Source organism: Prionailurus viverrinus, chromosome C1 (assembly GCF_022837055.1).
Source record: "Prionailurus viverrinus isolate Anna chromosome C1, UM_Priviv_1.0, whole genome shotgun sequence".
Taxonomy (NCBI): domain Eukaryota; kingdom Metazoa; phylum Chordata; class Mammalia; order Carnivora; family Felidae; genus Prionailurus; species Prionailurus viverrinus.
Genome location: NC_062568.1, coordinates 178582315 through 178595819, shown reverse-complemented (window position 1 = coordinate 178595819; position 13505 = coordinate 178582315). Strand labels below are relative to the sequence as shown.

The window sequence follows — 13505 nt, the reverse complement described above, 5'->3', positions numbered from 1 at the left end:
AGCACAAGAAACAAGTGTTAGGGAGGATATAGAGAAAAAAGAACCGTCATGCACTGTTGGTCAAAATGCAAACTGGGGGGCGCCTGGATGGCTTGGTTAAGTGGCTGGTTAAGCGGCCGACTTCGGCTCCGGTCATGATCTCACGGTCCGTGAGTTTGAGCCCCGCATCGGGCTCTGTGCTGACAGCTCAGAGCCTGGAGCCTGTTTCAGATTCTGTGTCTCCCTCTCTCTGACCCTCCCCGTTCATGCTGTCTCTCTCTGTCTCAAAAATAAATAAACGTTAAAAAAAAATTTTTTTTTAAATGCAAACTGGTACAGCTACTGTGGAAAACATATGGATGTTCCTCAAAAAATTAAAAATACAACTACCATATGATCCAGTAATTCTGCTACTAAGTATTCACACCAAGAATACAAAGATACTAATTTGAAAAAATATATGCACTCCTATGTTTATTGAAGCAGTATTTATAATAACCAAAATATGGAAGCAACCCGTGTCCATCATTAGATGAATGGATAAAAAAGATGTGGTATATTTATATACAACAGAATATTATTCAGCCATAAAAAAAGAATAAAATCTTGCCATTTGCAACACCATGGATGAATCTAGAGGATGTAATGCTAAGTGAAATAGGTTAGTCAGATAAAGAGACAAATACCATAAGATTTCACCTATATGTGGAATTTAAGAAACAAAATAAATGGACAAAGGAAAAAAAGAGACAAACCAAAAAACAGACCCTTAACTGTAGAGAACAAAATGATGGTTACCAGAGGGGAGGTGGGCTGGGAGATTGATCAAATAGGCGAAGGGGATAAAGAGTTCACTTATCATGGGGTGCCTGGGTGGCTCAGTCGGTTAAGCATCCAACTTCGGCTCAGGTCATGATCTCATGGTTCGTGGGTTCTGGCCCTGCATCAGTCTCTGTGCTGACAGCTCAGAGCCTGGAGCCTACTTTGGATTCTGTGTCTCCCTCTCTTTGCCCCTTCCTCATTTGCGCTCTGTCTCTATCTCTCAAAAATGAAACATTAAAAAAAGAGAGAGAGAGAGAGAGAGAGTACACTTATCATGATGAGCACTGAGTAATGTACAGAATTGTTGAATCACCATTGTATACATGAAACTAATATACACTGTATATTAAGTATAGTGGAATTAGTTTTTGGTTTTTTTTTAATGGGCAAAGGGGGGGTCCTGGGTGGCTCAGTCAGTTAAGAGTCCAACTTCGGCTCAGATCATGATCTTGAGTTTTGTTCGTTCGAGCCCTGCATCGGGCTCTGTGCTGACAGCTTGGAGCCTGGAGCCTGCTTCAGATTCTGTGTCTCCCTCTCTCTCTGCCACTCCCCTGCTCACGCTCTCTCTCTCTCTCAAAAATAATAAACATTAAAATAAAAAAAAAAAACACCTGGAACTTGAAATATGGCTTAAATTGGAACATGGGTAGTTCATCCATAGTGACAGGTATAAAGACTGAGTAAGTGGGTAAAGATACTGGATTAGTAGGTATTTGTGGTGATAGGAGGCTGTGGAAGTTCTCCAGCTTGCTTCAGTTTTCTCAGTGAATTAGGAAGCAAGCTCATCACTGAAAAGAAGTACTGAGGTTTTGATGAGAGAAAAAAAGTATGAAATAATGTTCTGGGAGAGTAAGTGAACTTGGGAAATACGAATACTTGGAAGCATTAAGGGCTCAACTTTATTAAAAAATAACCAAATAAAAACTATATGAGTGGGTATATATGTGTATTTTCTTACATTTATATATAAATTTTTATATATGTATATAAGATGTCTGTGTATAATATATGTATAAGCACAGAAAAGGATCCAGAAGTATACATACCAAATTGTTAATAATGCTTATTATTAGAGAGAGATATATATATAGGGAGGGGGAGTGGAAGATACTCCTATATTATTTGAATTTTTGATCAGCATGTATTATTTTTATAATTAAAATAAAATAGCCTAGAAGTGTGAGAGGACAGTTTATTTTTTTAATTAATTTATTTTTTTGATCAAAATAAGGGCCTTGATAAATGTCTCTGGAGAGATGGAAAGAGGAAAAAATAGGATATAAACAACTATTATGTACAACTCCCAATGGTAAAATTCTCCCAGTCATCCCCTCCATCTCCAAAGTGTCTGAGGCAGTGATTGGGCACCACCAAGTAAATACAAAAATATCCAGGTTCTGACTCGAGGCGCTGATGGAAAAGGGGCAGGTCAGGCCTCCCAGGCATAAATGGAAGGAGCAGATATGATGTAAATCACATGAATTTCCATCTTCAAAGTAACTCCAAACTGCTGGCTGGCTCAGGCATCCCCAGAACCCTCCTGCATTCTCCTGCATGTTGAGTGCATCTGGTAGCAGACCCCAAGTGAGACCCAGTATACTGGCCAGGGTCATGGTGTCACACATGGACCAGCAAAAGCACACATAGCACTGGCCAAGCCCATGGCCACCAACAGTCCCAAAGCCGGAGGAGAGGAAAATTTAGAACACTGATCAAGATGCACAGCACCCTCACCTCAACTAGGCAAAGGATATGTCATAATTAAACACAATTATCAACTCTGTAGTAAAGCTGATTATCAACAAGACACTATGAGAAAAGCAGAGGCATCACTCACCTTGAACACTTCAGAGAAGAAGCCAGACCCTATTTTTTCACAGGTGAAGTCATCTAAACGCGTCAGTCTAGAAAAGGCACTTATAAGAGCTCGATATGAAGATGGCCAAACTCTTCCCACCTGGGTCATGTTCCCATCTCCCCCACCACCTCCTTCAAGATCTTCAAGACGCTCCACACGTGGAGGAAAGCCTGCAATTGAATTCCGTTTGCTCCGATCCATAGTCTCAATAATCACTTTTTCTTCTTTTAAGAAGGAACTCCACACATAATACGATTTTGTTGAGTTTTACTTCTCTTCCGGTTTGATGCTAAAAGAGATATCGGAAAGATATTTCATTAAAACCATTAATGAATAAATACATGCAAACCAATGAATTATCAATGTAAAAATATTTCCTCTTTCACATTCTAGGTCCTGATTTTCAGATCTAAAAAATACTTTATACCTTTACCTTCAAAAATACTGATATATTTAAAGCCCAAAATGTAGTCAGTCTTTAGAGTAGACTATAATAAATATCAACTGCATTCTAAAAAACAAAATAACAATAATATCTATCATTCATTGAGCACCCATTCTAGGAATCATAGTATAAAAGCTGTACATAGGTCATCATTTCATTCTCAAATAATCCATGATAGGGGAGCCTGTGTGACTCAGTTGGTTAAGCATCCGACTCTTCGTTTTGGCTCAGTCATGATCTTATAGTTCATGAGTTCAAGCCTGCATCAGGCTCTGTGCTGACAACCTGGACTCTGCTTGGGATTCTCTGTCTCCCTCTCTCCCTGCCCCTTACCTATACTCATGCTCTCTCTCTCTCTCTCAGAAATAAATAAACATTTAAATAATAATAATAATCCATGATATAAGAATTAGTATGTTCTTGGGGCGCCTGGGTGGCTCAGTAGGTTAAGTGTCCAACTTTGGCTCTGGTCATAATCTCACAGTTTGTGAGTCTGAGCCCTGCATGGGGCTCTATGCTGACAGCTCAGAGCCAGGAGCCTGCTTCAGATTCTGTGACTCCCTATCGCTGCCCCTCCCCTGCTCAAACTCTGTCTCTCTGTCTCTGTCTCTGTCTCTCTCTCAAAAATAAATAAACATTAAAAAAATAAACTTTAGGGGCGCCTGGGTGGCGCAGTCGGTTAAGCGTCCGACTTCAGCCAGGTCACGATCTCGCGGTCCGTGAGTTCGAGCCCCGCGTCAGGCTCTGGGCTGATGGCTCAGAGCCTGGAGCCTGTTTCCGATTCTGTGTCTCCCTCTCTCTCTGCCCCTCCCCCGCTCATGCTCTGTCTCTCTCCGTCCCAAAAATAAATAAATGTTGAAAAAAAAATTTAAAAAAAAATAAAAATAAAAATAAAAAAAAAATAAACTTTAGAAAAGGGGATCAGTACTTGAGTGCGGAGAAAGACAAGGGTGACTGTAATGTGGACAGAGATAGAAAAGATGGGGAAAAATAAACTTCACTTTAGAAAAATAAAATACAATGGGGCACCTAGGTGGCTCAGTTGGTTAAGTTTCCAACTTCAGCTCAGGTCATAATCTCACGGTTCGTGAGTTCAAGCCCCATGTCAGGCTCCATGTTGACAGTTCAGAGCCTACAGCCTGTTTCTGTCTCCCAGTCTCTCTGTTCTCCCTGCTTGTGCGCGCTCTCTCTCAAAAATAAAAGTAAACATTAAAATTAAAAAAAAAAAAGAAAGTACAAAATACTGAAGTTAAAACTACATAAAACATAGTTGCTTGTGAAATTACTGAACAACCTGACTGCCTTACTATCTACTGACTTTTAATTTTTTTAGATATATTTCATTTTGAATGAAATACATTATTAACTTCCACAATGCCCTCAATTTTTCTGGTGGGTAGCAGATTCTATTGTCTATATACTAAGACTTGGAAGACAGAATTGCTCATTGCAGCTCAATAGGTCTGAGAGGAGGTAAGGAACACCTAATACCAACTAAACTGGTTTGGTTGCAGCTGTTACAAGTTTCAAAATAGCACAATAGGCTGAAATTTTTCTTTTTTCTTTCTTTTTTTTTTTTTTTCAAGTAGGCTCCATGCCCAGCGTGGAGCCCAACACAGGGCTTGAACTCATGATCCTGAGATCAAGACCTGAGCTGAGATCAAGAGTTGACTGCTCAACCAAATGAGCGAGTCAGGTGCCCCTAGGCTGAAATTTTTGATATTTTTATTCTGAAAAGCAAATATCTTTGTATCTTGGTTCATGGGGAAGGGGAAAAGTATTTATTTAAAAGGTATATGCTGGGGCGCCTGGGTGGCTCAGTTGGTTAAGTATCTGACTTTTGCTCAGGTCATGATCTCATGGTTCATGAGTTTGAGCCTTGCACTTCGGATCCTCTGTCTCCCTCTCTCTCTCTGCCCCTCCCCTGCTCATTCTCTCTCTCTCTCTCTCAAATAAATAAATAAATACAATTTTTTAAGAAGGTTAAAAAAATAAAAGGTATATACTTATACAAACTCCTGCACAACAAGAGATGTGAACAAGAATATTCATTTTATTTCAGCATTGTTTGTAATAAGTGTGTGTGTGGAGGGGGGATGAAACAACCCAAAGTTAATCTGTAAGAACAATAGGAAACTGTAGAATATTTTCAATGAAATATATAGCACTTACAATGAATGAACTCTATCTAGCAATGTAGATGTATATCAAAAGCAATACTAAGTAGGGGGAAAGAAGCAAGTTGTAGTTAAGTGGTATCATTAAAATTTAATTCAAAAATATTTGTTTAAGTTACAAAAAAATGGAAGTGAAAAGAAAGCTGGGGTAGCAATACTTATATGGACAAAATGGGACTTTAAAAAAAAGATGATAAAAAGAAACAAAGGAGGACACTACATAATGATAAAGGGAAAATTTCAACAAGAGAATGTAACAACTATAAATACATAAAGTAATTATTAACAGACATAAAGGAAAAAATTGACAATGATACAATAGGAGGGGACTTTAACACCCCACTTACATCGATAGATAGATCAGACAGAAAATCAACAAGGAAACAATAGCTTTGAATGACACGTTACACCATATGGATCTAATAGATATATTCAGAACATCCAAAAACAGTGGAATACACATTCTTTTCAAGTGCACATGGAACATTCTCCAGAACAAATCACATGTTAGACCACAAAACAAGTCTCAACAAATTGAAAAAGACTAAAATCATATCACGCATCTTTCCTGAGGATAATAGTATGAAACTAGAAACCAATCACAAGACAAAATCTGGAAAGAACACAAATACACAGAGGCTAAATAACTTGCTAGTAAACAATAAATGGGTCAACCGAGAAATCAAAGAAATTTAAAAATACATGGAGAGGGGCGCCTGGGTGGCGCAGTCGGTTAAGCGTCCGACTTCAGCCAGGTCACGATCTCGCGGTCCGTGAGTTCGAGCCCCGCATCAGGCTCTGGGCTGATGGCTCAGAGCCTGGAGCCTGCTTCCGATTCTGTGTCTCCCTCTCTCTCTGCCCCTCCCCCATTCATGCTCTGTCTCTCTCTGTCCCAAAAATAAATAAACGTTGAAAAAAAATAAAAATAAAAATAAAAATAAAAATAAAAATAAAAATACATGGAGACAAATGAAAAAGAAAATACAACTGTCCAAAATCTTTGGGATGCAGCAAAAGCTATTCTAAAGGGAATATTATAATAATGCAGGCCTACCTCAAGAAACAAAAAAAATCTCAAATAAACAACCTAACTTTACACCTAAAGGAGCTAGAAAAAGAGTAACAAAGCCTAAAGCTAGTAGAAGGAAGATAATAATAAAGATGAGAGCACAAATAAATGAAATAGAAACTAAAAAAAAAAAAAGAAAAAAAAAGAAAAAAAAAAAAGAACAGATCAGTGAAACCAGGACCTGGTTCTTCGAAAAGATCAACAAAATCGATAAGCATTTAGCCAGACTCATCAAAAAAAAAAAAAAAAAAAATAAGAGAGAGAAAGAGGACTCAAATGAATAAAATCAGAATGAAGGAGGAGAAATAAAAACAACACCAACACCAAGAAATACAAAGGATTATAAGAGAATATTATGAAAAATTATATGCCAACACCCAAAAAACAAATAATCCAGTGAAGAAATGGGCAAAAGACATGGATAGACACTTCTCCATAGAAGACATCTAGATGGCCAACCAACACATAAAAAAATGCTCAACATCACTCATCACATCAAAACAGTGAGATACAACCTCACACCATTCAGAATGGCTAACATTAACAACTCAGGTAACAACAGATGTTGGTGAGGATGCGGAGAAAGAGGATCTCTTTTGCACTGCTGGTGGGAATGCAAACTGATGCAGCCACTCTGGAAAACAGTATGGAGGTTGCTCAAAAAATTAAAAATAGAACTACCCTACAACCCAGCAATTGCACTACTGGGTAGGAGAGAGAGAGAGAGAGAGAGAGAGAGAGAGAGAGAGAGAGAATTGCAAGCAGGCTCTGCACTGACAACACAAAGCCTGATGTAGGACTCGAACTCATGAACTGTGAGATCATGACCTGACAAGAAACCAAAACTCGGACACCTAACTGAGACACCCAAGTGCTCCCTAAATGACCATGTTTTAAATGAAATCAACCAAGCTACAAGTGACTTTCAATTTAATCTGATAAATTTTAATTAGCCATGAAAGGCAACAAAAGTACAAATGAAACCACATCCTATTTTTTAAGTCTGAAAATGATTAATTAAAAAAATTTTTTTAATGTTTATTTTATTTTTGAGAGAGAGATAGAGCAGGGGAGGGGCAGAGAGAGAGACACACACAAAATTCAAAGCAGGCTCCAGGTTCTGAGCTGTCAGCATGGGGCCTGACACAAGGCTTGAATCTGCAAACTGTGTGATCATGACCTGAGCCGAAGTCAGACACTCAACCGAGTCACCCAGGCACCCCTGAAAATGATTAATTTTAAAGTAAAAAATAAATTATTTGAAATGTGTGAGATTTTTACATTTTCAGCCTCTCAATTACTTCCCTTAGTCTTATTTATGGAATATTATATTTTTTATACTAATTGTACCCCTGAAAGTATACAATTTTGGGGAACAAAGACAACTGCAATTACTCTCACATTTACTAGAAAGATTCAATGACTGAAAAAATGCAGGTTTCACTTTAAACAGACCACTTGAGGGGCGCCTGGGTGGCTCAGCCAGTTGAGCATTGCACTCTTGACTACAGCGTAGGTCATGATCTCATGGTCTGTGGGTTCGAGCCCCACATCAGGCTCCATGCTGGCAGTGCGGAGCCTGCTCGGGACTGTCTCTCTATCCCTTCTCTCTGCCCCTTCCCCACTCACGCTCTCTCACTCTCTCTCAAAAACAAATAAATGTTAAAAAAAAAAAAAAAAAGAAGAAGAAGAATTAATTTTCAGAGCACCTGGGTATTTTAGTCGGTTGAGCATCTGAATTTGGCTCAGTTTATGATCTCACAGTTTGTGAGTTCGAGGCCTGCATTGGGCTTTGTGCTGACAGCTCAGAGCTTGGAGCCTGCTTCGGATTCAGTGTCTCCCTTTCTCTCTGCACCTCCCCCACTCATTCTTTCTCCCTCTCTCTTTTTTTTTTTTTAATTTATTTATTTTTGAAAGACAGAGTGAGACAGAGCACGAGTAGAGGAAGGGCAGAGAGAGGAGACACAGAATCTGAAGCGGGCTCCAGGCTCTGAGAAACTGTTCAGCACAGAGCCCGATGCAGGTCTCGAACCCACAAACCGTGAGATCACAACCTGAGCCAAAGTTGGACACTTAACCGACTGAGCCACCCAGGCCCCTCCCCTCAAAATTAAATATTAAAAAAAAGAAGAAGAATTCATTTTCCTGGGACAAGATGGAGCCATTCATGCTGTTCCTGACAGTGTGAGGATCAGAAGAACTGCACATGGTAAATGGACCACCACATTTCACAGAAAGTACATCATTTCCAAGGGAATGTGGGAAAAACTGCAAAGTGTACACATTTAGTAAGGATGGCACCTTGTTTGCCTGGGGCAATGGAGAAAAATAAATATTATCAATGTCACTAACAAGGGACTACTGCACTCCTTTGACCTCCCAAAGGCAATTTGCCTTGAGTTCTCACCCAAAAACACTGTCTTGGCAATGTGGCAGCCTCACATTACTTCTAAAGACAGCACAGCTAGGATACCCAACCTACCACTTTATGATGTGAAAACAGGTACATGTTTGAAGTCTTTCATCTAGAAAAAAATGCAAAATTGGTGTCCATCCGGGTGAGGAGATGAATATTTGTGTTGGAAATGTTAACGGGGCACCTGAGTGGCTCAGTTGGTTGAGCCTCCAACTTCAGCTCAGGTTATGATCTCATGCTTCATGGGTTTGAGCCCTGCATGACACTATCTGCTGTCAGCACAGAGCCTGCTTTGGATCCTCTGTTTTCCTTTCTCTCTGCCCCTCCCCTGCTCTCACTTTTTCTCTCTTTCAAATATAAATAAACATTAAAAAATAAAAAGGAAATGTTAACAATGAAGTTCACTTCTTTGAAAAAAATTCTAGTATGGAAATATTTATGAAATAAATTTACTATTTATTATAAATGTATAGTTTTATTGCCTTACATGGCATCATAGGGTTTCCCTAAATACTGTTAATAGATTAAAAATTGCTATTAATTCATTTGAATAACTCTTCTATATCTAAATGCTAGTGAAATTCTAAAACACAAAGATTTCCTTTTATAATAAGTTTTTATTTTTTAAAGACTTTTTAATTTTTATTTTTTTTAGAGAGAGGAAGAGAGAGTGTGCGTGCGAACAGGGGAGAGCAGAGAGAGGGAGAAGGAGAATCCCAACTAGGTCCTGCGTTGTTAGCATGGAGCCCAACACAGGGCTCAATCTCATGAACCTGAGATCATGACCTGAGCTGAAATCAAGAGTCGGATGTTCAACCAACTGCCCCAAACTTGGAATTCTTAAATGAAAACTGGTGATAGTACGATCTGCTTCACTAAAAATATTTCAGCTGGAGTCCCAGTGGTTCTCATTTAGGGACATGTGAAAATTTAGGGGGAGGAAGGTCCTTGTCAGGGAGGAGTTACTGTCACAGTGGTGAAGGTGTGGGGTGGGCACTACTGGCATTTTAGTGGGCAGGGGCCAGGAAAGCTAAATGTCCTACAATGCATAGAACACTCCTGCACAACAAAGAATTGTCCTGCCCTAAATGCCAATAGTGCCCTCGTTGAGAAATACTGTGTTAGAAAAGCTACATCAGTTTGGTACTTTAAACTAGGAAATAGCCTTTAGCAGTCTTTCAAAAATGCCAAAATTATGTTGCTAGGAAGGACACAAATCATTTTTTAGTAACTGTATTCTCAATTTCAACACTTATAAACTTGGAAGTTCAAACCTTTTGCTTTCTTTTTTACATAGGCAAGTGTTGCTTTTCAAAGGCTAATTTTCACTTATATTGGGGATTGATTTATTTTTCACAAAGAAGGTACAATTAAAAACTTTGGGGAAAGTAAAAGCTACCAGTAAATGAGCCAGTGAATTAAATACTCTATATCCAATATTATATATATTATCCTTCAAAGCAGGAACTCCACAAATGATTTTCCAGAGAATCAAGGAAACTTTTCTAGGACTCACAGATCATACTCCCATCTGAAATGTTTCTGGAAATAATAACTGCAGTTACCATTTACCATGGACCATGCATTCTACCAAGTGGGTTTTTGTTTGTTTCATTTTGTTTAAAATTTTTTTTAATGTTTATTTATTTTTGAGAGAGAGAGCACAAGCCGGGGAGGGCAGAGAGAGAGGGAGACACAAAATCCACAGTAGGATCCAGACTCTAAGCTCACCACACGGAGCCTGATGCGGGGCTCAAACCCATGAACCATGAGATCATGACCTGAGTTCAACTGACTCAGGCGTTCAAACGACTAAACCACCTAGGCACTCCTACCAAGTGTTTTGCATACGCTATCTCTAGTATTTATGACAACTCTGCAAAGTAGGTATTATCTCCAATTTAAAGAGGACGAAATTAAGACACTGAGATTAAAAGACTTGATCAAACTCAAATAACTAGTGACAAACTTGGGATTCAAATTCAGTACTTCCAAATTGAAACACTTTCCACCATGATATGTCCCTTCCAGAAAAACAACTAAATTTCGTGAAAAATTATTTGCATATTAAGCTAGGTAGAAAGCTACTATTATTCCACTCCCACCCACCCCTCCACCCCCATCTTGACAACAGAGGCTAAGGAGTATACAATGATAGCTCCACCAGCCTCTGGAACAAAAGCCTTTAGTCATTTAATCACATTCCACAGACATAAAAATGAGCATTGGTTTAAAAAGACAGACTGTCTAAAGAATGGATGCCAAGCTGCAAGCTGACAGGGAAGATAGGTCAACTCCCAATCATATTTCTTTTCCATTCTGATATATAGTATTTATTGTTTCTTACCCTCTCATTTAATAGGCACAAAGTAGAGGAAACTTCACAATAATGGAGATGCAAATAAAATCCTGCAAGGTACTGACTAGTTATCAACCATCAGGTAGCAGGCAGGACATGGCAGTGTCAGTGTCAGCCAGCAACCAAAAATTTTCAATATCCATCCAAATATAGAATTGTGTGTGCACAAAGTTGGTAATGAAGTTCCACAAAGTGAGTAAAAAAGTCTGCTGAGATTTCAGTGGACTTTTATAACCTGGGTATAAAGAGTAGAAAAAGAAGGCAAACAGTATCCTAATCATATATTGCTTTCTTTCTATTATCATAAAAATTTCCTAAGTCAAAACAAAACAAGGATTTGTTATGAGTAAGATGTAATCCAGAAAACTGGCCATTTTCCAGAACATGAATACTGACAAGTACATTAGCTGTGTATCAAGACCAACCACATAGCAAATCTATATGACAGGTCTGCTCAGCTGCTATCCTTTCTATGAACCAACATAGCAAATACAGACACATTTCAGGATGACTGCCCAATTAAAAATAAAAGCAATACTGCTGAACTTGCCATCCTACTGCGAAATAATGAGTTGCAGTTTCCATTCAAACCAAAGGCAATCTAACATAGAAACTGGCATCCCCTATTTAATTAGCCATGAATTACACAATGGCATATATTGGTGTCAGACAGATCAAAAGCCAGTTCTTAAAACTGTATTATCTCTTTTGGATAAACATCTTTTCTACTCTTTTAACTACAATCTACCAGGCCTTATGTCATGACACAAAACAGAAACTTAGGTTAAAAGTTGTAAAGGCATTTACATTAACTAGTCCAGTCTTTCGGACAATTCAGGAATCCTCTCTGTTAACTGACTCAAATGTTAATTGGATAACTAGGTAGGTACAAGGCATTATAATAAAATTTAATTAGTTACTATAATCCAAACAGTCCTCCAAGTGCTTTATATTTAATATTCATAATAGCCCAATAAAATAGATACTATTATTATTCTTGTTTTTTAAACGTGGAAACAAAGACATGAAGGAATTAGTTAACTGGTCGAAACTCCTACAGCCAAGAAGTTGTAGAGCCAGAATTCAAATCCAGAGCCTGTACTCTTAATCATTATACTACTGCCTCTCTTAGATAAGCATATAGAAAACCAAATAAAACGTGATTCAACCCCTCCAGGAGCTTAGTCTCCCCTTGGAAAGACACATGTAATTCAATGAGTACAATACAGTGTGATAATTGCTAATGACATGTTAAAAATAAGGAGGACTTAATTAAAGCACTAGCAGTAAGGACAGAGAATTAGGAAATCACATAAGTGACTTTAAAAATAAGAGCAAAAATTGGGGTGCCTGGGTGGCTCAGTTAAGCCTCCGACTTTGGCTCAGGTCATGATCCTGCGGTCCGTGAGTTCGAGCCCCACATCGGGCTCTGTGATAAAGCTCAGAGCCTGGAGCCTGCTTCAGATTCTGTGTCTCCCTCTCTCTGCCTCTCCCCCACTCATGCTCTCTCTCTCTCTCTCTCTCTCTTCAAAAATAAATAAACATTAAAAAAAATTTAAAACGAGAGCAAATAGAAGTAGGAGAAAGTAAGAGGTATGAGCAGTACTTAGGATGACTCCAAGTTTACCTAGAATCCTCCCCATGTTTCAAGCTTGGGTAATTTGGGGAATGAGTAGGAATTCATCAAAGGAAAATATTTGTGAACTGATTAAAATTCTCTTCTGATCACAGAGTTTGAGGTGCCTAAAAGAATACCAAGTGACAATATTTAGGAAGCAGCTATCGACACCACACTGGAGTCAGAAGAGAAGACTAGCCTGGAGACACAGATTTGAAAGTCATTAGCACTTCCAAATATTCTAAAGAGTCTCTCAAAGTAGAGAATATGAGTAATAGCTAATATTTACTGAGTTGCTATTATGTGCCACAGCCCAGTCTCCTTCTCGACATCCTTAAATGAGATCAGATAAGAGGCCAAGGAAACACTAACATATACAGAACAAAAGGGAAACAACAGAGGTAAAAATAAAACCAGGAGAAAGTGTGTCACACAAGCCAAAGGTGGAAATGATGAACATTATCAAATGCCACAAGGTAGTCAAATAATATGAAGAATGGTGGCCAATGGATTGAACATTACAGAAGCAAGAGTCAGCCCAGCCTACTGAAAAAACACCACTAAGAAAGAGCCCACTAATTCCTCCAGTGGCTTGTTCTATTATTGGAAAGTTCTAATTGTTACAAAAGTTTTTCTTTCTGAAGGAATATTAGAATGGAAAACATAGTATTCTATTCAAATTCTGACTCTGAAGGAGAATTAAAAGCTATAATGACTTAAATACAGTAATGATACTTGATTGAATCCTGATTTGAACAAACT

General features: G+C 38.5%; 1 protein-coding gene across 2 annotated transcripts in view; it reads right to left on the bottom strand.

Moving 5' to 3' along the window:
* Window positions 1–13505, bottom strand: part of TESK2 (testis associated actin remodelling kinase 2) — a 135869-nt gene that overhangs the window by 103967 nt on the left and 18397 nt on the right. For both annotated transcript variants that reach the window (XM_047869881.1, XM_047869882.1), the window contains exon 2: window positions 2639–2948. In XM_047869881.1, coding sequence (XP_047725837.1) covers window positions 2639–2860 — 222 coding nt within the window. In that variant the 5' untranslated portion in view covers window positions 2861–2948. The remainder of the gene's footprint in view (window positions 1–2638; window positions 2949–13505) is intronic.